The sequence below is a fragment of the Pongo abelii genome, chromosome 9 (assembly GCF_028885655.2).
Source record: "Pongo abelii isolate AG06213 chromosome 9, NHGRI_mPonAbe1-v2.0_pri, whole genome shotgun sequence".
Taxonomy (NCBI): Eukaryota; Metazoa; Chordata; class Mammalia; order Primates; family Hominidae; genus Pongo; species Pongo abelii.
In genome coordinates, this window is record NC_071994.2 from 61637765 (window position 1) to 61664303 (window position 26539).

The window sequence follows — 26539 nt, forward strand, 5'->3', positions numbered from 1 at the left end:
TGCTGGAATGCTGGGGAGGTGTCTAGTTCTTGGTAGGTAACCCAAGAGGCAATAATAATAATGTCCCGTAATGTCAGGCCTTGAATTTGTGCCAAGTACAGACCTGCCTTATCTCACTGTTCCTCTCCTTGAGTATATGTTCTGGTAATAAATATTTATTTGGTATTTGATAATAAGAACCAGCTACTTAATTTGCAAGGTCCAGTGCAAAATGAAAATACAGAGCTACTTAAAAAAAATATAATTGGGAATTTCAAGACAGTAAGAACAGAGTGTTAAACCAAGTGCAGGGCCTTTATGAGGATGGAGCCCTGGGGGAACACACAGGTCACATGCCCATGAAACAGGCTCTGCTTATAATTTTAACTGAGATGTAGAGATATGAAATAATTTCCCCAAGATGACAAAGTTAATAAGCTGAGGGTCTGGCTGCAGAACCTGAACTCTTAACCACGCTGCAGAATTGTCTCAAGCTAGATAGCTGGATAATGGGTGAATCCTCAAGCCCTGCCCACATTCTCCTGAATAGGCAAAACTGGGAGGAGCCAGATGATCCCACTTAAGGGGACTCGGCCTGGTTGAGCTCTGTCCACCACTCGGGAGGCTCAGTGAATAGCCTGGGCTCCAGCCCCTGGTGCTCAGCACCCAAGCCTGCACCCTCTGACTCTAGAGGCAGCAACTTCTGCTGAACCACAGTTGCTTCATCTAAAAACAACAGTAGCTACAAAAGCAACAACAATAGTTACAAATGCAACAGCAACAGCAATGAACAAACCTGCATATTTGGAAATGGCTTGCTCAGTTGGACCACAGCCCTCTCCCAGACCCGATGAAAAGGAGACGTATGTACTTACACACACACACACTCACATACTCACTCACTCCAGGCTATGTTCCTAGTTGGGGTCATTGGTCCCAATTACTCTGCCTTTGCCCCTACGGCAGTGATGGAGATTGTGTAGGAGTCTTCTGCCATTTCTCTTGGACTTCTTGTCCTGGGGTCCCAATTTCTCTTTTACATTTTCTTCCAGGATCCCAGAGCTTCCTATGCCTCCACATCTCAGAGCTGTCGAGACGTAGAAGCAGGCTAGGCTGTTGGCTCTTTCCTCACCTCTCACAATGTGGGAATGTGCATCTTCACTCTCCAAAGGGCAAAGGGGAAGGCTGCCACCAGAATCTCTCCTAACTAGACTCTGTGACACTTGTATGACACTTGGTGATACTTGGCACAGTTACAAATGGGACTAGGGTGTGAAGTCAGGAGGCTGTCTGGCCTTTTGCCTAGAAGGGGAGGAACACTGCCATGGTGTGAGGTTGAGAGGACTGACCCTGTGCTCTACTGGGAATGGAAGATGCAGCAATGAGTAAGGCAGATGCGGCTCCTCCCCTCCTGGAGCTTGTAGTCTAGCAGGCAACATAGATAGCAAACAAATAAGTTTTATAAACAATCACTTAATTATAATTGTGAAAAGTAATGGGGAAATGCAAAATGATTAGAGAGTGTACACACAGATGGACTGATCTAGTCAGATGTGTCAGGCATGGTCTGAAGAAGTAACATTTAAGCAGAAACCTCAGCGAAGAATAGGAGTTAGCCAGAAAGTGGGTGGAGGGAGGTGCTGGAGAGGATTCCTACAAAGAAAACAGTGACCCTAAGCCAGGCATGTGGCTGGCCCTCACCTCAGTGGCACCAGGGAGGGTCACTAGGAGAAATGCTGTGATAAAGAGTGACTACTTGGTTGAAAAAGGAATGTAGAAGAGAATGGCAGATGGAGAGAGGAAAGAACTGAAAGAGGGGCCAAAAAGAGCAGGGCTGGAGTAGAGGGCAGAGTGAGGGAGATGGGGATGACCCCTGTAGAGAGGAATGAGACAATTACCAATCCCATTTCTAAATCAAATTCCAGGAGCTAACCCTCAATTCTCAACTGCGGGAGAAGTGGCCCCAGGCAGAGCTTGAAGCTTCCTGCTCCCTCCAACCAAAGGCACTGCTAGACCGCAGCCTTCCATGGGAAGCACATTCAGTCCCTCCTCTGCAGGGAATTATAACTTTCAGCACTTCTCACCTTGCATGAAGGTAATCATGATTGCCCAGGTGTGCTGTGAGGATTGAGAGAGAGAATACTTATAGAGCACTAAGCATAGTGCTTAGCATGTGGGAACACTCCAGAGTGTCCACTGCTTCTAACATTCTAGAATGGAAAAAAATATGGAAGCTTTGGTGTCAGAATAAACCTAAGTTTGAAACCTGGTTGTCCCGTTCATTTTGTGATCTTGAGTTGATTACTTCACTTCTCTTAGTCCCAGTTTCATCATCTATAAAACAAGGACCATAAGGCTTACTAATGCAGAGATCTATGGCACACGGTTAATAACCATTCCTTCCTCTTCATTTGCTCTTAATTTCTTAATTTATTTGTAAATTCAACCTCTTTCAACATTTGAGGGAATCAGGGTCTTCATGCAAGCAGGATGCAGTCCGCTCACTGTCCCTTCCAAAGGACCTTGGATCCTGTCTGGAAGATGAGTTCTCACATCTACTGCCCACAGTTTGCAAAGCCCATTTATATGCGTCGTCTCAGAATCATCTCAGAAAGGGGCCTTGGAGGCAGGAGTTATCATCTGCATTTCCTGGAGAAGAAAACAAAAGTTCAAAAAGGTCTATTTACTCCTCCAAATCATGGAATCTATAACCCATCTACTCTTCACCTCTACACAGGGGAGCAAACCAATTTACCAGCCACAAAAAAAAAAAAAAAAAAAAGCTGGGATTTACACTCAGAAAAAAAGTTGAGTTTCCTTGAAAGGATTCTTCAATGGGAACCAGTTTGGGGTAGATGTGGATTGGTAAAGGTGACAGAGAGTGGGGAAAGGGAGGTGTGACAGATCTTACCCGCTCGTTATATTCAGGAAAAACTGAATCCACCAAAGCTTAGAAAAGGCTAAGAGTGTCTGTGGGGGCAGGCAGATTCCAGAGTTTTCTGCCACAAGAAGTAAACTCAGACACTACTCCTGGCCCCTCCCTCCCTCCCCTGCAAGAAGAGCCTCCCTTCCCACTAACCCCTGGGGCTCTGCTCAGCCTCCCACCTGGGCTCCATCCAATCCTGCTCTGCTCTTGCCAGGGGCTGGAGTGCTGGTGGCCGGCTCCTCCAGCTTGTCTCCATTGGCCTGAGTGCGTCCTAGCCCACTCTGGATATTAGAGCATTCTCTCATTTGAAAGGCTCCTTTATTTTTAGTGCTAAATCAACAAAGCTGTTACTGTCATTTTCTATCAGACCGTCATCTTCCACGGATTCAAAATTACACTCAGCTGCAAACTATTGACACTCCTCTTAACAAAAAAATGGTTTTAATAAATCTTTACATTAGCCTATGAGATAAAAAAAATCTTTACCATGAAATATACAAGTGTATAAGTGTTTTATGAAAGTTTTATTAACTTTACAAAAGAAAAATTGGCAGTGGACCATGAACATCCTGTACTCCTAACACGTGGTTATAAATTACATGTTCTTTCCAATAACATCTGAAAAAGAGACTGTAATTTAAATTTCAAAACCACTTGGCATACCTACTATATAGTGCTGACATGAAGTAAAAGGAGGAACTAGAGAGGCCCAGACAAAGAAGGGAAATATAAAGACGTCCTTAGCTAAAAAGCTGCTGATGGGTACAATCCCCCCTCCAGCTGGACAGGGATCAAGTAGTTGCTTGTCATATCATTCAATGCACTGTTCAATCTGGGATTCTTCCTTTCAACAAAAAGAGAACTTAAGTGCTAGTAATCATCGCTTGCAGAACTTTATCTCCCAGATACCTTCTTTATGTCAGGATTTCTCAATGACCGCTGCTGCTGGCAGAGAGATCAAAGTTGTTATTAAACACAAATGCAAACCCCAGCCCATGCAGGAGGTGTGCGCCATGGCACTCCCTCCCTGGGATGTAAGCCTACCACTACCTTAGTGATTTTTCATTTTCTGTCTCTGCTCCTTAGGCTATTCAGGAAACTTCCTGTAGGGTCTGACCAATACAGGGGTTGGGGTCCAGCTTTCTTTGCAAGTGAGTGCTTCAGTGGCAAGAATATTTTGGGACATTAAGGTCACCTGGTGGGATTTGAAGAAGCCCCTCGGAAGTGAGCAGATGCCATAGATCTGGCAGTAGCCTGCAAAGTTCACCACTTTGGGGAAAGCAGATATCTACCAGGATCTCAGCAGCACTAAGCCTGCCTTCCAGGCAGCAGCATTGCAGAAAGGCATAATATAAAGTCATGCAAACCTGGAGTCAAAATCCAATTTTGCTAGTTACTGCCTGTGTGATTCTGAGCAAGTTACTTAACCTCTCTCTTCTCTTTGAGTCATACTGATAAGGTATCAAAGTCTGAAGCAGTTTTCTTTGGCCTTCAAGCTCACCATTTACACAGCCTGAAGATGGGGACTAGGGCCACATTCCCAGATCCAAGAACTTGGCATCTGTTGAAGATGGTTAGTGAGAGGTGCACACCAAGATGGCCCTACACACATACTCTCTCAAGGCCTAAGATTTCGTGGTTCCATTTAAGTGGTGAAATTTTCAGTTTGCCATTGACAAAAAGCTGAGCCTCTAAGATGTGTACCCAGGTTGGGGTGCCATGTCAGACAGCCCAGGCTGGGAACTAGAAAACAGTCCTGGGAGACCCTCTTAGTTGGGTGGCAGGTGACACTGCAAAGTTCAGCAGGGTTTCTGCATATAGATCCAGGCCCAAGTCTTAGAGTGAGTGTCTTGGAGTCTTCCCATAGTAGAAAGAAATGAATTTCCACTCAGATAAGGGGTATTTTAATGGTTCTTACAGAAACACCTGAGATGGGAGACTCCTGCTAACATACCTTCCTCTGCTTTCACTTGGTATGGTTAATTTTTGAATGCATTTCCTTAGTTGCTGGATTCATTGATTGATTGAAATCAAATGAGGAAGAAAGCCCTGTGCTGCAGTGAGTTTGGAGATCAGACTATGTGGGATCTAAAAGGCCCCATTTCCCATTACAAAAGGGTAATATGTGCCCTTAATGGAAAAGCACAACAACTTTTGACCAAATAAATTATTTTCTTCCAGTTCAAAATAAGTGACGGTCCTTACAAAGTAGAACTTGCCCTCCTTCCAAATGTGTTGAAGGAAAGTGACATGTGTCTTGGATGCAGAATTACAAGGACATCATGTTAATCTGCTGGGGTCGCATCACCCCAGATGAGAAGGTAGCCAGACGATGTGGGGTGGGGGACTTGAAGCGCAGCGCCTGAGAACAGCTGTGACTGCATAGAGGTCACAGTCAGGGACTAGGCAGGAGCCAGCACTGCCCAAACTTCATTATGTAGAAAAAATGCACCCAGTAGCAAGATGCCGAAGATCTGAGAATCGGTGAGAAAAGTTCATTTGGACTGAAGGGAACTTGATTAATTTTAAGCCTGGTGTGTTGCTACTGCCTCCCTGACTTAGTCTTCAGAATATTAATGAGTGGTTTGAGGAAAAGAAACAGCACAGGAGATGTACCTGAGGATGCAGCCCACTCTTCTTAATGACAATAACAGCAACAAGAGCAATAATGACAACAGCTATAGTGACATGGAAAAGGGCTCACGTTTACTGAGGGCTCATTATGTACCAGGCCTTGAGGTTGATATGCATTATCCTATTTATTCTTCACAACAGTCCTCTGAGATAGCTATTATGTGTTCTTATCTCCAATTTGCAAATGAAAACTCTTTGGCACAGAGGGATAAAATGAGTTGTCCAAAGGCACATAGCCTGAGGTTTGCACCACGTGTGATCTTTCATTTTCCAAGGCCTCGTCAAACCTGAACACCCACCACGTGTGCCCACCTGCAGGCTGGGCCTTCACTGGAAATGATCTCCAAGGCTGACTGCCTTCTCCCGGCCCATCTCAGGATTTGGCTAGGCATGTCCAGATGCTCCCTGGCAGGCAGAAAGGGATTGGACACTGACCTGGAGCTGTCTGAAAGGCTGGGCATATGTCAGGGCATCTGACCCAGGGATAGGAGCTGATATGAGGGGCTCCCGATATCAGGAAAAGCCTGACACATGAGGATGTCACCATCTCCCAGCTATAGTGGGAAGGCTGACCTAGTAAGTGGGTGGGACACAGAAGTGGGGAAATTAGGCTGATAGTTGTAATCTAAGAAGCCCTGATGGGCAGGAGGCAGGCCCTATCACCAGCCAGGGAAGCAGGTGAGAGGGAGAGAACAGGAGCTGGGGAGAGGAATGGAGTTCCTTGACCTGGAACAGGCTGGCCAGGGTAAGAGAGGGCCCATGTCCTGGATGGGGGCTGGAGGCAGGGCAGAGCCCTGTCACAGAGACTTGGAGCCAAGCTCTAAGCCCAAATTCCAGCATCAGACCCAGATTACATGGTATAGGGATAAGATGCTAGGGCATAGGGCCATTGACCCCCATGGAGGCATAAAGTCAGTAGTGGAAGAACTGCAAGAATTAATTATTCTTAAGTCATGGACTCTGAAGCTGGGACCGAACAAAACCCTGAACTCATTCAATGATGCTCTTTCGATCTCCCTTGCTCTCTCTCTTCATTCATTCATTAATGCATTCATTCCATAAGTATTATCTGAGCAATTATTCTGTGACAGACATGGGTATAAAGATAAATGAGCTACACGAGAGCTCCCAGTCTATCTACTAGGAGACAGTCCTATAATCAAATGTATATACCAGGAAAAAAAGGTCATAGTTGTGGTTTAGATGCAGGGCTATGAAAGCCTAGAGGAGGGAGCACCTGATTCTGCCTGGGGTGGTCTAGGAAGGCTTTCTGAAGGAGGTGAGGGATGATAGAGTAGAATCCTAGAGCTTAATTCTTAACCAGGTAGACACAGGGCAATGAGGGAGGTGACTGAGGAGGAGGCGACAGCTTGGGCAAAGGTACAGAGGACAGAGAGCATATGGCCCATCTGAAATTGGCCCTGAAACCTGAGTGCAGACATATGGGGTAAGAAAGGAAGGGACTCTTCTCATTTTCAGAGGAGGAAATGGGCTCATGCGCCATGAACCAATGGTAAGCCAGCGCTAGAATCCAGGTCTCTCCACTCTCAGTGCCCAGCCAGACCACTTCAGAGAACAGTTAATGTTGCAGAAGAGTCTTTGGTTGCAGACAGATCTGATGGGATCTCACACCTTAGCTATGCCCCCACCAAGGTGAGGAGCTGAAATTGCTTATTTCTTTGAGCCTGAGATTATCATTACAAGGGGGAGGGAGCGCTATTAACACTGACCTTACAGATTGGTCTGAAAGGAAAATGGAGAATTAAATCAGATAATGCTGGAACTGAATAGCTTGTTGTTAGTGGAGCTTTGCCATTTGTCTCGCTTTGTTCATTTGTTTAGGGGAAGACTAGGGTGACTGCACATGCCGGGGAGACAGGAACAGGGCTCTGGGACAGGGGACCCCACTAGGGGGGCTGAGTTAGTAGCCCAAGCATGAGGTGATCAGGATGGCAGTTGCTGCAAATACGCTGTGCAGAAGGAGGGAAGCTTGTGGAGAAGATAGCACTTATTAAACACCTACTGTGTGCCAAGAGTTGCATTAGGAATTTGATTTACATCATTTAATTCAATCTTTACCATAACTCAGTGTCTCAATGTATGGGCTGGAAAATATGGTAGCTGGATGGAGAAGGGAGACTGATGTTTATTGAGTGACAGCTAGCAGGCACCAATTGTTTTTCATTCAATATCTCACATATGCTTTTTACATACATGTGATATGCACTCATATTAGTCCTGTGACAGCAATACTATTCCCATTCTGTAGATGAGGAAACAAGACTGGAAGGAGTTAATGGCTTGTTCAAGATCACATAGTTACACATTGGGCAGGCTCAGAATTTGAACTCAGCTTTCTTGGCTCCAAAGTCTACGTGTTCTCCATCTCACTGGGTGTCAGATAGGAAGAGGAGCATCTCAGAAGATTTCTTTCCTTTCTGCAGTCATTCATTTTCAACACTTTTCTCTGCCCTCATTTTGTCAGTTTAGGCCCTAAATCACCTTGTTTTCCTGTCTCTAGCCCACATCAGCCAAGACTTCATAGCCAGGTTGAGACAAAAATGGTCCATTTAAAGACTGAAAGTCCAAGTATGTTGTAGCTTCTCCAGGTCCTTGTTAACTGGTTTTCCTTCTTGTGACTGGTCTGCATGTTGGGGGTGGGGCAGTGAGCAGGGTAGAAGCTGGGCTTTTGTCATTAAGGAGACCAGGAAGGGCTGGGCGTGGTGGCTCACGCCTGTAATCCCAGCACTTTGGGAGGCTGAGGCAGGCAGATCACAAGGTCAGGAGTTCGAGATCAGACTGACCAGCATGGTGAAACCCTATCTCTACTAAAAATACAAGAATTAGTCGAGGGTGGTGGCATGTGCCTGTAATCTCAGCTACTCAGGAGGCTGAGGCAGGAGAATTGCTTGAACCCGGGAGGTGGAGGTTGCAGTGAGCCAAGATGGCACCACTGCTGGACAGAGCAAGGCTCCTTCTCAAAAAAAAAAAAAAAAAAGACCAGGAGGGAAGAGACATAAGGGAGAAAGCAACCTGGTTTGCAATGCAAAGATCACACATTAAACTTTCTATTACTCTCCAACAGAGGTTTGCAAATTTCTATTTTCAACACTCAATTTCATTCTTAAAATGAAATTCTACTTGAGAGCCTAACATATAAAAGATATAAAAGAGATTCTGCTTTTGTTGAATTAGGAGGGGGTGGTCTGAAGGCCTGACCACTGACATCCATCACCCTTGAACCGCCTCGCAGGACCTCAGGGCTTCTTCGAACCCAGTTTGAAAACTGTGGATCTGCTCTGTGACTTTGGATATAGAATGTACAATATATAGTTAATTACCACAAAGGGAAGTAAAATCCCTAATTTTGTAGGGATGTCTAGGTCCTGATAGAGTGAGGTAAACCTGGACACAGGTACAGCTCTTCAAAGGATAAAGGAAAGTAAACTCACATCTACTGAGCACCTAGTAAGTACCAGGTATTTTGTGTACCTAGTAAGTGCCAAAACATCGCCCCAATTATTTTGTACAAAGATAGGTCTTCTCCAAACTTATGCCCCTATTTCTCAGATGATTTAAAGTCTAAAGGGTTAGGTAACTTGGCTCAAGGTCGCACAAGTCAGGAGTGGTCAGCACAGGAATTCAAGCCACACCTCTTTATGGAAAGAAACACACTCAATCTCAGTCCTATGTTAAGTGACATTTTATGTTAAGGAGGATACAGAAGGTACCCAGGATCTGGAGTACCTCAAGGTATTTCCTTACAGCACCAGAGATATGAAAGGGACAAGATATGTATAACATAGTGTCACTCATAGAGCCCTGCAGTGGGAACCAAGAAATTGAAGATTCTAGTCCCCCTGGCTCTGCCCTTGACTTACCAGGCAACGGACCTTCCTGCTCAAGTTGCAGGGTTGGGCTGAGGAATGGGTAGATGGGACAGTACTTTGAAGACTTGTAGTTTCTGTAAACAGATGAGGGAATTTTGTAGGGTTGACTGTAGATAAGACCAATTGCTAAATCAGTTCCTAAATATTTTACATTATTTTAACCAACTCAAAAACTGCACAGTATGCCACAAATAAACTCCATGAATGTACAGCTCCTATGGGCTACAGAAGCCAGCAGCAGGGAAAGAGCCAGGCAGTTGGAGCCAGAAGAACTGGGATGGATTTCTGGCCCCAGCACTTGGTAGCTGTGTGACCTTGAGTAAATTGCTCACCTTACCCTTTTTGATCCTAAGTTTCTTCCCTATGAAAACCCCATCTGACAGGGTTATCGTGATAATTAAATGTGCAAACGTGCAAAATGTCGAATGCAGTCTGGCAAATAGCATGTAGTACATATAAGCACCCTTCCTCTTCTTTCTTTTCTCCACTCTCTAAATAGAAAAAGAAATCATTAAAAGTAGGTGGTAGCTCCTAAAAACTCCTGTTCATCCTTCAAAACCTGGATTTGTGATACTTTTTTCAGCAAATCTTCCTTGAGCCTCCACGGCAGAGCTGACACCACCTCCAAGTTACCTGAGGACTTTGTATTTGATTCTATTACTTCTTGTTATAATATTACTTACATATTGTAATTTCCTGTTTTTATGTCCATTTTCCCCAGGAGACTGTGAGCTCCCTAGTTGGAGCCTGGCACAAACGAGTTTGCTAGACTCATTTGATGAGTTGTCAATAACCCCCAAGTAACCCCTACATCAACCCAGCCAGCATTCCACTGATGATTGGGAAAGTTGGACAGCCCTCCACCCAAAACTGGACAATTCATTTAATCTGCTCTCCAGAAGAGCCCTGTGCTGTTAGCCCTCTTTTGTGAAAAGCAATTCTGCAGGATCCTCAGGAAAAAACTCTAACACGGTGTGTGTGTGTGTGTGTGTTTATGGAAAAACTCCACAGTCATTTTTTTGGCACTGAAATTCTTGGCTTTTTAAGGAGGAGGATTTTTGCTCTTCTTGATGCCTGCACCCAATATGATGGAAACATAGTGAAATGTCAAGCACTGCTCCAGTGTTTTCTTTTTTTATTTTCTTTTTAATTCCTGCTTTACTGGAGTAAGAAACTGGCCCTTGTCAAGACTAATCTGCAGAGAATGCTGGTAACCAATCATACAATGTCAGGTTGAGCTTGGATCTGGGCCCTGGGGCAAGCTTGTTTATCTGTAAAATGGGATCCTGGGTACTCACTTTACAGGCTTGTGATAGGGATAAGGGAGGCTGTGGGTGCTGTGTGCTTAGCAGAGTGCTGGCACTTTGCAGATCCCTTTCCTATTCCCAGGTTACCTCATTACATTCTCACAATGCTCTATTGTATATAGAGAGCCATCCCTAAGTTCTAAGTAGCTTGTGTTAAATTTAACTAAACTTGGCCTGAAGATGCCTCCGTACCTTGAGTAGTTACATAACAAACTGCACCTAACTTAGTATGTAAACAGAATGAAAGCCTAATTTAGGAGTATGTATTTTTTGTGACAAGTAGCTGTGTCTCAGCCAATAACAGACGCTGAGGTTCAGCCAATCACGGGCAGTCAATTCATCACACCACATCCAAATACGGCCAACGCTGAGCTGTAACCAGTGAAGCTGTTGCTGTGCCTCACTTCCGTTTCCTGGTTCTGAGGGGGCTCGATTTGCGAATAGTTCTTGGCTCAACTAAACTTTGTTAAATTTAATTTGCTGAAATTTTTTTTTCACGCCTGGAAGTGTGTGTAAAGTGCCTCTGTAGGTAGGCAGCAGAGCTAAGAATGGAAGTCAGGATTGCTGGACTCCACAGCCCATAGGAAATGTGTCCCTTCTTCATAGAGAAGCCTGAGACTTCTCATTGAGATTGTTCTCTTTAGCTGTGTAATGGGCTTGCCACAGATGCCCTCTTAACTCATGCCCAGGTGCCCCCTTTTGGCTCTCTGCTAGCTGCCCCTGTTCCCTGGCTGAGTTAGACAGGAAACTCCCTTGGACCACATGTAGAAGGATCGAAGAAGTGGAAAAATAAAGTAAGTAACAGTGACTTCTGATGGGTGTGAAGAATGCAGCTGCAAAGCTGCAGAGATGGTCGTGCTGGGGCTGGCAGGAAGCTGGGGCTCCACAAGGAACACACTGGTCAGTCTCAGGAGCAGCCTCAGCCAGGTGGCCTCCTCCCCAGCGATTTCTTTCCACGACCCCCTGTGGAGCCAGTGAAATGAATGCCAATACAACTGCTGCCCAGGTACACGCAGGCCTCCGGGGGGCTGGGGCTGCAGGTAGCTTGTTTAACACAAGCTAACAGCAGGATGTGGTGGATGCCATGGTGTGCTGCCCATCTCCCCTGGAGGACCAAGGCACTGTCTCCCTTAGTTGACAGGCTGTTGCATCCCTCCATGGGGGTTGCTCTCAGCTGCAGGGTACTGCCCCACCCCACATCACATCCTCTCGCTGGAGGCACAAAGCCTCGGCCCATAGATTCATTTGGGACAACCTTGAAGAACTCTCTCAGCTCCAGAGCTCCCCATGACCTCTGCTGAGGCCTCTGTCCCTCTGCTCTGTCCTGCTTTCTTTCCTCAAGTACTCCTCAGTGAACCCTTGCATGCTAATCCCACAGTCTCGGCCAGCTTCCCAGGAGCTGCACCTAAGACCAGGGAGAACTCTGGCCTGGAAGACTGAAAAACTTTGTTCTGTACACTGTTTTGTTACTAACTTGTTGTGTGACCTCAGGCAAGTCCCAGCTTCTCTCTGGGCCTTCAACTGCAAAATGAGGCGATTCAACCTGAAAGTTCCTTTCAACCGGGACTGTCCTTGAGTTGGGCTGAAACAGGAGCTCAAGGCAAGTCCACAATATCTGTTCTCTCATGAGTAGGGACTAGGCATTGCTGCTTGCCTGTGACGATCTCAGGTAATTCAGTGTAATTGTTGTTAGTGTCCCTTTTGCTCTCAACACTGTCTTGGTTTGGATGACTCTTTTTTTTTTGGTTATCCTACTGAAGATACCTGGGACATGAGGAGGGAGATGCAGCCAGGAGGAGAAAGCACAGAGTGAATTCAGAGGGTCCAGAGTGCTGTGCCTGTGTCTTCTGCACCCTCTCCCTGGCCCTGTGGCACCAGATAAGCTCCAGTCCTGCAGATTAAGCATCTCTGCCTGACTCCTCTGTGGCCCTTTTGTTCCCCGGGGTCTGCAGATGGAGGGCACACAGTACAGCCAGCCTTTATGGGGGCAGCAAAGAGTTAAAGCAGCTCCCTGAGCGCCAGACAACAGCCTCATCAGCAGGCCCTGATTCTGATTAAACAGCTGTGTGGAGAGGTATAGAATATATGTGTGAGTGAGCCAGTGTGTGAGGGTGAGCAGGGTGGGGGAGACTGTTTGTAACTAAACATGTCTGAGAATCCATGTGGCATGTGTGAGTATGGCTGAGCTAGTGCACAGAGGCACATAGGTACCTCTGTGTGCATTTGTATAAATGTGGGAACATGTGCACGTAAAAGCGTGTGTTTGAAAAGTAAGTATATATGTATGTGTAGGACTGAGAATGCAAGGATGTGTATCTGCAGATGAGTATATGGCCTATGTGAGTATGTGAAGCATTTTGAAAATCAACAAGTATTTCAAAATAATAGTCATGATTTAAATGTGTAGTATGGGCACAAGTGGGTGGCTGTGCATTCATGTGCAAAGGTCTTTGTGGATGAGAAGAGCTGGGAGGGGAGGTCATGTATGTGGGCATCCAGGGCAACGATCTCATTCTCCAGGTAACGAAACTGGGGTTCATAGACGCGACCCATTCAAGGTCACAAGATTACTTGTGAGATGGAGTGGATTATTCTAGTTCCTCACTCCTTCCTGCCATGTGACTTGCAGAACAGGAGAGTGAGCAGAGTCTGTTTTCCTGCCCCATCATTGTTGGCCTTGACCATGGGACTCGTTTTGACCAATGGGATGTGAGTTAAGTGACGGGTTGCCAGCTAAAATCTAAGATCTTAAGGGGCACTTGCACTTCTATCAATACCTTGAAAATTTGCTGCAGGGAAAGATGTAGCTCCCAGAAATATGAGAGATCTGTAGAATTCCCTCAATGCAATGTCTAGAATGCAATGTCTAGAGTCAGCCTAGAGTCAAACCCAGCTGAGCCTGAAGCGTGAAGCAGAGCTGCCACCAGCATTTACCTGCCAAATCACAGTTGATCTGCATTTCTGTGAGCATGATAATCTATATTTTTTGTAAGCCACCAAGAATTTGAAGTGGTCTGTGATGGAAACAGCTAGCTAATACATCTGGTATGACTGGAGCTTAGGATGTAGGCCCTATACCTGGGTTTCTAGCTTCTCTGGGGTCACCTGAGCAACTAGGTTCCATCCCAGAAATGGTGGTTTAATTGGTCTGGGTGCTGGGCTGTGCTTTAGACATTCTAAAAGATCTCCAGGTGAATTTGAACGTGCAGACAAGTTTTTGGACCCCTGCCCTACACTATAGAGATGGGATGACAGAGGTATAAGCACAGGCTTGACGAAGCTTTAAACACCAAGCCAAAGAGCTTGGACTTCATTCTGAGAGTGACGTGGAAACAGCGAAGGGTTTTAAGGAGGATGAGGACATGTTTATATTCATGTTTTAAAAGGATCACCCAGGCAGTTCCAGGGCATTCTGGAAGCCAGGCCTTTATCTGGCTGGGCTGCAGGGTCTCCTACTAACTTCTGCCTGACAAGGTATGGGATGTAGACTTGTACCTGGACACCCTTTCTGGATCAGGACCTGTTTCCCAAGTGCTCAGTACACACTCAGGTGGCCCCACAGCTGCTAATAACTGTCTTAAAAGAGGAGCAAGAAAACAATCTGCAACTTTTTCCAGAAATCCCATGGCTGCTACTGGAATTCAGGCCTCACCACTTCTTACTTGGAATATTACATCCCCTCCACTGGCCCTGTCTGCTCCCCTTCCACCCCTCCTTCCTCCATGTGAAGCCCAGCTGGTACTGTTTCTGCCCTACTGGAGAGGCAGCCCTGGCTCCTATTCCTATGGGATAGTTTCACACCCTTTCCCAGGGAGTCAAGGCCCCTCCTACTGCAGCCCTGATCTTTCTAGCTTCATCTTCCATTGCAACCTTCCAGGGGCCTTGCATGAACTAAACACATCTGCAATTGTCTTCTTCTATGCTTTTGAACACACCAATCTGTGCCAGGAATGCTCTCCTCTGATCCCTCCACCTGTCACAGTCATGGCTAACTTTACGGCCTACTTAGGGGCCTCATTCTCTAGGAAATAAATATTCCTAGACTCCCACAACCTCAGACAGAATGACTGCCTCCTTCCTCAGAGCACTAAAGCCTGTCCTTTGTCCCCTCTCATTTTCCATGCAGGCAATTGATATCCACATCTCCCTGCACCTTTCTGAGCCCCTGCAACCTGGGATACTTGCCCTCCCATCTCCTCCAGCACTCTGCCCCTAGCAGTGCCAGGCAGGAAGGAGCTGCCAGTTACATGTTTGCTGAGTTGGCCTGAATTTCTTGCCCCATATCTGGGCTGAAGGGATAGCAAAGGCAGTGGGGCTGGCTCCACGCCCTGGAGAGATCCTCCCACCAGCCTCCCCCGTCCTCTCTCTCTCTGCCAGATTCTCAGGGATGCTCAGCCTTTGAGGGTTTGAGACAAATGCATCTCCTGGAATGTTTCTGCCCTCCCTTATCAGAGCAAGGGCTGGGCCATTGACAGTTCTGTAGTCCACAGGCCAAAGTGTCCTAGAAGGTCACAGGCTTTATCTTGTTTATGTCTGTGACTTTTCCTGAGGTTCCTCACTTCTTGACAGTGTCACGGAGCAGGCCTGCTGCCTGGGATGTGTCTGGAAAGTGGCCCACTCCTTCAGGGCCAGGGAAGAGGACCTAGTCATTGATGCTGGTGGGGCATTCCAGGACAATCTGTAGAAGAACTTGGTTTCTTCTTTAACCGCCTGTGATGACTAGCTTCTGAATTTTTAAAATATTTGGTGGGGATAGGAGGGGAAGGGAACAATAGGAAAAGAAAGGGAACCAAGAACTATGAATCCCTGTAGTATGCCCAACAGTAAAGAAAAATAGTAAGTGCAAAGGCCCTGAGGTAGAAACATGCTTAGTGTGTTCTAGGAATGCAAAATGGCCAGTGTGGCTGGAGTGGGTAGGGCAAGAGGAAAAGTGTTAGGAGTTGAGGTTAAAAAGGAAGAGGAAGGCAGTTCATGTAAAGCCATGGTAGGGACTGTGGCTTTTGAGTGAGCAATTCCATGACTCTATTGAGTTTCCTAAAGGATCATCCTGACTGCTTTGGGAATCACAGTTTCCCCCTTCCTCCATAGCGAAGTCCTTTCTTCTGTCTTGTTTCCACCAGTTCTCTAGCATCTAGGATGGTGCCTCTCACAGAGTTAGCACTCAATAATTATTTCCCGAATGTGTTGGCCAGAATTCTGTCTCAAGCTTTTTCTTAGATTCATGATGAGTGTTGAAGGCATTATGACTCTCACCCAGAGGGACACCATGTCTAGGAGCTTCTTCTCATGTGGGCCCTGTTCTCCAGATGTCTGATGGGTAAGAAATTGGCATACAGTATCTTGCAGCTGGCAAAAGCACAGCTGGGTGCAATGCTGTGCACATCTGCTACCCATATGTCTAACCATGGACTTGACAGTCAGCCAGATATCTGTGAACATACTGTAGACAAGCAGGAGAAATGGGAAGTCCTAAGTACTAGCAACAGATGGTGACTACAGGTGGCCTTCAGGATAGCCTGTGGCCATTTTCCAGAGTGACCTTGGTCAACAGGCAGAGTTTCAAGCCCATGGCACCTTAATTCCCCCAAACTCAAACTCAAGTTTATATGGTTAGGAGGATCCTGGGTGACTCCTTTCCTCAGCCTCAATTTCCTCATCTGTAAAACAGGAGATACCTGAACTGGAACAATTAAAATCAGTGGGCTGGAGAGTCTCATTGCACAATTGGCTATATTTATGGTCTTGGAAGGGTCTTTTTTTTTTTCTCTGTGTCTCAGTTCTACACAAAATAAAAATAATTGCAGTAACAGCTCTTCGTCTCCCTAGGCAAAAGGGGGGAAAGTGTCCCTCCCTCAGACACTCTGCCTGGAAACAGACTGTGCCTTGCACTTTAGTGGTTTGGGGAAAAAAAAAAACTGACTTATTTTTGGTTTTCTTTTTTGTATCTTTCACACTGTACTTATGAGGAGACCACTTTCTTAAATGAAAATGGAGACTCAGGCGCAATTAATATGTACCATAATTTTAAAATGCAACATTATTGAAGCTATTTTTCTCTCCAACTGCTATTCAATTATAGGCATGGGTGAATTTGCAGGGACCTATTTTAAGCCTTGGAGTCTCCAGTACATTTTAGGGATGTTCTTTAAAAGACATGGCAACATGCAAAAATCCCAGATGTTTGCTCAATGCTCTGAGTGTCTTTGAGCTGAGTGGGGAAAGAAAATGTCAATCAGGCCTGTTTGGGAAAGAGAAATTTAGGTTGGAATGCCTCACATAGCTCTGTATCAACAGTCCCAGAAAGAAAGGTGTTTCCTTTCCAGGAAAGGAGACTTGAAATCCAAAGATTCCGCAGGGAGGAGACCATCTGGGGAGTAAGAGGAAGGAATTGAAGGCTGGGAGGCCTTTTACCTCAAATCCGCCGTGATTGGGGTTTCCTTTAGTCATCTCACGTAATCCTCACATAAACCCTTGACAGATGGTATCATCCCTGCTTTGCAGATAAGGAAATTGAGACTCAAAGAGGACCCCCATGGAGGAAGTAATGAAGCTTGAATTTGGACCCAAGATCATGTCCCTTTCACTTCCTCAGCCTGCCCAGGAAGTTTATAGCGTGCTCATGCCACTAACCCTGGAGCTGGATACATGCTCAATTGGCTTGAAGACCTTGGGTAAACTACTTACCCTTTATGTTCCTCAGTTTCTTCCTCTAAACTGGGGCTTGTAACTGTAGCTACTTCACAGGGCTGTTGCAAGGGTTAAAAGAGTTAATGCCCCTAGGGTATTAGGTAGGTGCCTGCTTGGCACATGGTAGGAGCTGCAATAAATTGTCTCTTCTTTTGATTACCCTGACACAAGCTGGAGTTGTCAGCTCTAGAATATGGAGAAGGGGCGGAATTATCCTCATCAACTTCTCTGTGCTCTTCTCATGGTTCCACCATCCAAGCTCCCTAAGATCCTTCAAAGTCTTCTTTTAAGTGCCTTCAAAGTCTTCTTTTCTGCTGCATCTTCCTTGATTCCACTCCCCTCCTTTACAGCCTGGGGTATATGACCTGCCTCCCTCCTCTTCACTTGTCCCCTGTATCATTCAAATATTGAGCATAAGCTTGGAACATCATTGTGGATTCATTCACCAAACTTGCCACTTAACATCTATATATACTGTGAGCAAGTTTCTCAAGATTTCAAAGACTTAGTTTCTCCATCTGTAAAATGGAAATAATAGTATTATATCTTTTTTTTTTTTTTTTTTGAGATGGAGTCTCACTCTGTCACCCAGGCTGGAGTGCAGTGGTGCCATGTCAGCTCATTGCAACCTCCACCTCCTGTGTTCAAGCGATTCTCCTGCCTCAGCCTCCTGATAGCTGGGACTACAGGCGCGTGCCACCATGCCCGGCTAATTTTTTTTATTTTTAGTAGAGACGGAGTTTCACCATGTTAGCCAGGATGGTCTTGATCTCCTGACCTCGTGATCTGCCTGCCTCAGCCTCCCAAAGTGCTGGGATTACAGGCGTGAGCCACTGCGCCCGGCCAATAGTATTATGTCTTTTAGAGGACTGCTGTGATAATTAAATGTTATTAACATATTGAAAAGTCTTAGATGATTGTTTGTTCAATTTTAGTTATTATTATCAATGCCTAAAATGCTAAATTTGATTTCCTTTTCTAATTTCTACCCATCATTTAAGAGCCAGCTAAAATTCTACATTTCATTTCTATCCCTCATGCAACCTTCCCAGAATTAATCTTCTTTCTCCCATAAATCCCTTGTGGCAATACCTATCAGAGACTGCTGGGCCTTTTGGACTAGTATCTGTGTGCCTTTCTACTTCTTGGAGGAGTACAGACAGACCCCCTTTTGTCCATTTGTAAGTCAAAGGCTGGCTTTTCCTGTGGTGCCTGAGTCAAATCAGAGGTGATTGCTTTGTATTTCATGGGTACAGTGGTCCTGGATCTTCGGTCCCAAATAGATGTAACTTTAGTGGAGAGGGATATCAGAGATGACTGAACCAATCTCTCCATTGTACTGAGGAGGCCATGGAGGTCCAGAAACAAAAACAATTTCCCCAAAATTACAAAAGCACAGGGAATCAGCAGGTCTTAAAGAGCACAGGATTTGGACTCAGAGAAGAAATCCTCAAATTTAAGCTACCCTACTAACCAGTTATGACTTTGGGCAAATCACTTAAGCTCTCTGGACCTTGGCTTCTACTTCTGTTGAATGAGTATAAGAATACATGTCTTGCAGACTGTTATATTTAATGAGCTGACATAGAGATTTTATGGCACAGAGTGGGATAACCATTGTTATTACTCCATAGGGTTGTGGTATAGCAGATGAGATAATTTCCTTCCACTGTTCCAAGCTAACTTGCTTTTCCCTGAACAATTGGCTTCCAGTAATGCCTTTGAGGGGGCACTGAGAGCCAACCTCCACCCAGAGCCCTGGTGATCATCCAGCACTTGAAACCCAAATCTAAGCATCAGCCCTGTGGGTTACAGCGTGTCATACAAAGACCATGCTGGCCCCTTCAGCAATGTTGTCTCTACACTCATCTGATTTGGGTCTCGTCTTTTTCACAGAAAGGATGGGATGCTTCTGTCTAACATATTTAATATTTTAAAAAACAAACAAAGAAATGTGTTTCCCTAGATATTCCATTAGTGCTGATAACAGCCACCATACCACACCCACAGTGGAGGCCAGGACAGATTCTCTCTTGGAAGAGATATGTTTCTAAGCTCCTTTATTGTTAGTGCTTGGCTGGAAAATTAAGTGGGTCTGGCTTAAGGAAAATTTCTATGCTCAGGTTCCTTTTCTTTTCCTGGGTGTGAGCACCTCCTCACTCACTACTTTCCCTGTCACCAAGGCCCATGCTGGGGAAGAGGTGCTGATCACAGGCAGGTCTGTTTGAGCAGCCTGGCATCCTTCCCTTAGCAAAGGCAGAAGAGGCCATCTAAGTTGGCAGGGCCTAGGCACCCCAGAGTTGAAATGTCCACTCAAATGTCTCTGGCAAGTTGCAGAACTTATATTTCATTCCTCCTAATCTGGGAGATGCCAAGAGAGAAATCTGGATTTGCTTTCAAACCCTTGAGCCTGTATGATATTTGTGAAAAATAAGTATTTTCAGTGAACATTTCTGAGGGGCAGCCATAAGTGAGGATCTACTAGACATAATTCATTTATTCCACAGAAGGGCCAGGCCTTCAGCCGAGCGTGTATTCATGCTCAGAAATTAATTTGTGACTGTGTCAGTAAGAAGTTTTTCATTGTGAGTAGCAAAATTAACTCTGGCTGATGTAAGTATAAGGGAATTTATTGGAAGGATAACAGGAGCTTAATGAATCATTGGAAAAGTGGGAGAACCAGGCTTGGAAGTGGGCTGGAACCAAATAATGCAGAATGAGGAGCTACAGGTATATTTTTATAGCAGGAGTAGTCAGATCATGGAGCTGTGGGAATAAATGAACTCTGACCACCTCTTTGTATTATTCATCTTTGTATTATTTGCTCAGAAATCAGACTCCTGAGAGAGAGCACCAGCTGGCCCCTGGTTCTGGCAGATAAGCCCTCAGTGACCCCTTTGACTTCTGCGGTGGGAGAGCAGGTATCTGGATTTACCATTCAACCAAGATTGCAAATAACAGGGGAAAATTAATTTCTCCAAAAAAATTGAGATCTGGTTGAAACAGAAAATAAAAGCTTTGCAGACAAAAAAAAATCCTCTATCTCTGTTTCCATAATTTAGAACAGATGTGTGAGTGTGTGTGTGTGTGTGTTTGAATACTCAATCATTCCATGAACATTTCTGAACATCTCTATGACAGGCCTGTGCTAACTAGTGGGGATACAATGGTTAAAAAAACTGTGTAGTGGGGTAGAGAGACCCCCCAATAGATACTTACAACACACTATGGCAACGTACCGTGTACACAGTGCTGTGGGGACACACCCCTCCTCTTCCTGATGTGGTCCAGCAAGATCTCCCCAAGGAAGTAACACAAGCCAAAACTTTAAGCTCTAAAAAAATGGAAATAGAAATGGATCGTTTGCAATGTTAAGTATTCATATATCTTTCCATTCATTCATAAATTCATTCAGCAAACACTCATTAACTATCCTAGAGTGTACGAAGCTTTGGGTTTAGTTGGGTTGAAAAAAATAACTGTTAATACCATTGACATAAAAGACAGTCATTGGGTATGGTAGCTCATGCTGGTAATCCTAGCACTTTGGGAGGCTGAGGTGAGAGGATCATTTGAGCCCAGGAATTCGAGGCTGTAGTGAGCAATCTTTGTGTCACTATACTCTGGCCTGGGCAGTAGCGAGACCCTTTCTCTTAAAAAAAAAAAAAAAAATGAAAAAAGAACCATAAGTAAGAGGTGACAGAGGCTTTTCCTGAGACATTCCCTCCTGATTCATGTATTTCTCTTTTGCTAAGGTCAGATTCCACTCCAACCGTAGCTCCTGTCACCGACTCAGGAGCAAACAAACCAGCCCAGAAGTCACAGGTATTCCTTTTGTATCCTGTAACCAGCTGGACTTTGGAGTACCTCGTCCTTCTATAAAACTGCCCCCTCCTCTCATCTTGCCCCAGGGCCAGAGTGAGGCCTGTTGAAGCACAGTGAGGGGATGGAGAAGAGGAATTGGGGCCCTGCGTTTCCCTGTCTTCCTGTTTTCCTAGTCTCAGCACAAATGGCCTCAGCAGTGCACCCAGTTCGGGGCCTGCTGGATGAATTCGGAAGACCAGACCTCTCACCCAAGCTCTGGTTGTCATCACAGCATGTGGCTCTGGAGGGGCCGCTCCCTCTCTAAGTCCTTCTTCCCCATCTAAGGAATGGAAGGTCAGCCCCCAACGGATTGCTATGTGCCTTCCAGTTCTTGGATCCCTTTGGCCCTGCCTTCTTCTCCCTCATGATTTCCTGGGCTGAGTCTTCATCTCAGATACTGCTACTCTCTCCACCTCCCTAGGGATCTGATCTAGGTCTCCCTGAGATCACTGAATCTCATGTCTTAGCCTCAGATCCTCAGCATTAGCAATGTCCTGTGAGGCCCAGGCTTCCCTATGGCTTCACTGAAGGAGCAGAATCAGGGAATGGGATCTCCCAGCCCTGCCTCACTCTACACAAATGTGTCTTTTCTCCACCAGCAGCAAAAACTTTTAGAAAACTTCTAAAGAGGTAGCTTCCAGGACAGGAAGAAGTGATACAAGGCAGAGGAAGGCCTGCGGAGACGGAGCCTCATTCTCTTCTCCCTGGCCCTGTGAAAACTCCTAAGAGCATTTGGCCCCATGGGGGATTTCTGAAAGAACCTGGCGCAACCACAGCTTGGCAGAAACCCTCCCCTCTCTGTGCTCTCTTCCTGTGTTGTGACAGATGCTGCTCTGATATCCTTGGTACCCAGCTCCCAAAGAAGAAAACAGATCACCCATCACTGGGTAATTATAGAGCAACTGAAAGGCCATTTAGCTACTGTGTGATAAGCAATAGACTATTTTAATAATAACCAATTACCATACATTATAGTATATCATTTGGCATTTGATGATCTACTGGGGTCTCACCTGTTCCTTCCTTTATGGAGCATTTTGTGGCTGTTCACACTTTCCCCAACAGCAGTTGTGTCACTTTCTAATTGAAGCACTATTTTTAGGAAAGAGTTAGGAAAAGTTTGTAGAGGTGGTGCAAATTATATCATGCCAAGTAGAAGGATACATTCTGCCAAGTGTCTTCTCTGACAGCTCTGCCATTATGCTGTGCTCAGGAGGATAGAGAGTGAGATTTGTTTCATGATCTGCATTAGCCTTTCGACATTAAGGGAAGTGTAAACCTGGAGATCTGTTGTCCAGGCAGACATGTGAGCAATCCAAACAGACACCGCTCTCTGCTGCTGACCATTCCTTCCTGGCTGAGCTGCATTCTCACTGCCTGGTGAGCAGGAAGTCTTGAGGCCTAGCAGCCCACTCCAAGGTCTGCCATGGATACCAGAGCAGGCCCTGTCCAAGCCACAGAGGTTCTTCAAGGGGCCAGGGAAGATGACCTTCTAATCGCTAAGATCTGCTCAGCCCATTCCCCTAGCCTGGGCTCCCCTCTTTACATTGACTCACTCAGCCACTTCTCTAGGGCACAAGCCTGCCACCAGATAGATAGCCAGGCTGGTTCTGGGTGCAGTGGCCACCCTCATGTTTATGTATCCACTGTACTCTTTCCATGATCTCCCACATCCAGAGGCTTAGCTCTGAATCCTTTCTTCCCAAGAAGATGGTTAGAGTCCTCATGAAAATTGTCAACCCTTTTCACACACACATACTTAAGTTCAACCTCCAGTGAAACCCCCTGTTATGAGCTGCCGGATTTATAAAGTTGTAGTGGTTTTTGTTTGGGACAGGCCTTTAGGATATCACAGTTTACTCTTCTGCCCTCACAAAGCAGATATGGTTTAATCCATTAGATGCTATCATCGTTGCCAAGTCCATTCACTTTCCCTACATCCATGTCTACCACTCGGGCTGCCACCACCCCTCACCTGGATTACTGCAGTATTCCCTGCTCCTGCCTTGCCCCCCCACCGTCAATTCCCCATACAGAAGCCAGACAGGTTTTGTTAAAAGTATACTCAGATCACGTCACTCTGCTGCTCAGACTGCCCTAATGACTTTCTATCTTATTCAAAATAAACAATAAATAGGTATCTTTTTAAAAACCCACAATAAAAAACAAAGGTAAAACTTACTAATTACAAAGCCCTACGTAATCTCTCCCTTCTGCAAGCCACCCCCTTCCACAGTTACCTTGTTGTCCCTCTCCCTGAATCATCAATGAGTTCACCTTGCTTATCCATCCAGTCCCACTGACCTATTTGCAATGTGATTTGCAATGTCTTTGGACACAATGAGGCCATTTTATTTGAAAAAAAAAATCTTTAAAGCATTTGTGTTGCTTTTAATAAAGAAAATAAAGAAACTTTATTCTTACTCATCATTATTTTCGAAAGTTACCTTAGAACTGAAGTAGAATTTAGAATACTTTTTGAGTCACTGAGATGTTTCAGATAGGGATCTCTTAGTTGCAGTAACAGAATCTCACTCAAACTAGGAACTAGCAGAAAAAGAAGATCTTAAAATAAGAAGGCAAAGCCATTTAATGGACTATGAAGACACAAAGTGCTTCCAAACCTATGATGAACTGAACCCAGGAGATGAGACAAATCTAGACCAGAGCAGCTAGGCATTTGGATTGGGGATGTACAGAGAAAGTGCAGGTTAAGTCTTTCTTGCCCCAACTAGGATGACACTGGAAGGGGTAAAGATGGAGACACATATAGAGGACAAGAATGAGCCTGAAAGAAAATATCCAGGGGACTAAGAAGCTGGAGAAGATAGAAACTGGAGAAGTGAAAGAATGACTGCAGGGTGGGGATTGCAGGGCTGATGACTGGCCCACCCACTCCAGATGAAATGCAAGGACATGGTGCATGGTAACTGAGAAATGAAAGTAATACACCTTGAGACTCCCTCAAAATTCCCTACCTCAAGCTCAAATGACCCTTGTTCCTTTGCCACAGCCATACTTTTGTTTTAAAAAAATCACAACCAGATACGTCTCCATTTTATCAAGCATTAGTTACCATGTTAAACTCAGTGAAAGATCCAGAGAAGCATAAATTACTTCCTTTTAGCAGCTTACAATCCAATGAGAAAGGGAAAACACCTGTTGGTGGATTACTTAAATAATAGTGAGAGAGATAGCTTGGTGTATTGGAAAAAGCATGAGTTTGGGGTCAAGAAGATCTAGATTTGGACCCTGGTTCCCTCAGTTACAAAATGTCCCTTAGGTAAGTTTCTTAAACCCTCAAAGCCTCAGTTTCCTCATCTTTAAAAATAGGAATAGTAATTGCTACCACCCTGTAGCTGGTACACAGTAGGTGTTGAATAAATTGGTTTTTTTTTGGTTTTTTTTGTTTTTTTTTTTTGAGATAGAATCTTACTCTGTCACCCAGGCTGGAGTGCAGTGGTGCAATCTTGGCTCATTGCTCCTGGGTTCAAGCGATTCTCCTGCCTCAGCCTCCCAAGTAGCTAGGACTATAGGTGTGTGCCACCATGCCCGGCTAAGTTTTGTATTTTTAGTTGAGACAGGGTTTTGCCATGTTGGCCAGGCTGGTCTCAAACTTCTGACCTCAGGTGCTCCCCCCCCGCCTCAGCCTCCAAAAGTGCTGGGATTACAGGCGTGAGCCACCATGCCCAGCCTTAATTGTTCTTCTTTTATAATGAAGATCATAATGCAAGTGATTGGCAAAAAAAAAAAAAAAAAAAAAAAAGAAAAAGAAAAAAAATAGGACAACCAGAAATAATCCTCTAGTAGTTCAGAAAAGGAAGAGTTCAAGATCCCAGGCAATGGAAGACGTGAGTGGGTCTATCAGGAGGAGGAGGGGTCCTTGAGCCACCTGTGATGGTTAATTGTATGTGTCAACTTGACTGGGCCACAGCATGCCCAGACGTTTAGTCAAACATTATTCTGGATGTTTCTGTGAAGGTGTTTTTGGGTGAGAATCACATTTGACTGAGGAAAGCTGATTGCCCTCCCTAATGTGGTTGGGCACCATCCAGTTAGTCAAAGGCTTGAATAGAACATAGAGGCCGACCCTCTGGGTGTAACAGAATTCCTCCCTCCTGACTGCCCTCAAACTGGGACGCTGACGTTTTCCTGCATTAGGACTTGAAGTGAAACATCAGCTCTTCCTGGGTCTCAAGTTTGCTGGCCTTTGGACTAGAACCAAACCATTGACTCTCCTGGGTGTTCAGCCTGCCTAACTTACCCTGCAGATCTTGGGACTTGCCAGCCCTGTAAACATGTGAGTCACCTTCTTATAAGGAATTAATTAATTAATTAATCCTATTGGTTCTGTTTCTCTGGAGAAGTCTGACTAATATACCACCTTTGAAGGATAGGTTAGGTTTGGATAGAAGTAGAGAGGAATTGGGGAGAAAAGGGCAAATGAAAGTGAGTGAAAATCAATTGGGTGTGTTGACAAAAACTGGAGGATCCTGACTGACAATATTAGCCAATGTTTATCAAGCTTGTATCACGAGCCAGCCTCTGCTTTACCTGCACTCTCTCATGTAATCCTCCTAAGAGTCTGATGACAAATGCTATTCCCATTGGATACAAATGCTATTCCCTTTTTAGAGATGAAAAAAGCTAGTCATGGAGAAGTCAAGAATATTTTCCAAGGTCCCGCATCTAGCAAGTTGCAAGATCAGAGTTCAGACCCCACTAATCTGACTCCAGGGACTATGCTGTTATGTTATGCAGATAAGCATTTACTGAGGTTGAGTGGATTAAACTGGATAAAGCAGGCACATACACAGCTAGGTTTTAGATGCTAGACTAAGTGGGTTAGGTAATTGCAGACCTTAGGCTCAACTTCTGCATTGTGTTGAGAAGGAAATTGAAGTTCATAGATGGGAAGTGACTTATCAGGTTCACACAGGCCAACTAAGTGAGCCAGAACTTGACCTTGGACCTTTGTTCAGCTGAGTCAGCTCCTTGGATTTGCCTCAGTCAAGGTCCCTGCCCATTTTGGGGCCACACTGTAATGTGAACCTCTCCTAGGACTGGGCCTCTCCGGGGGACCTCTCCTGCTGAGGGTCCCTCCAGTCCAGCCTCAGCCTTAGAAAGCCAAGAGGAAGAGGGGCTCTTAGTCTCCCACTAACTCAGCCTGCGAGGGGACATTTCAGTCTCTCCTTTCTCCAACTGCCCTCTCTTGCTCATGCACGGGGACTCATTGCACACACTGCCTTTTC

General features: G+C 45.3%; 1 protein-coding gene across 6 annotated transcripts in view; it reads right to left on the reverse strand.

The window, feature by feature from the left end:
• Positions 1-619: 619 nt before the first annotated feature.
• Positions 620-26539, reverse strand: part of LOC112135491 (uncharacterized) — a 55190-nt gene continuing 29270 nt past the window's right edge. For 3 of the 6 annotated variants that reach the window (XM_054524630.2, XM_054524629.2, XM_054524628.2), the window contains exons 4-6: positions 20663-20757; positions 9421-9503; positions 620-2628 (exon numbers count right to left, since the gene is read on the reverse strand). In XM_054524630.2, coding sequence (XP_054380605.1) covers positions 2582-2628; positions 9421-9503; positions 20663-20757 — 225 coding nt within the window. In that variant the 3' untranslated portion in view covers positions 620-2581. The remainder of the gene's footprint in view (positions 2629-9420; positions 9504-20662; positions 20758-26539) is intronic. The other 3 variants (XR_008511212.2, XR_008511213.2, XR_008511214.2) reach the window with 3 other exon arrangements.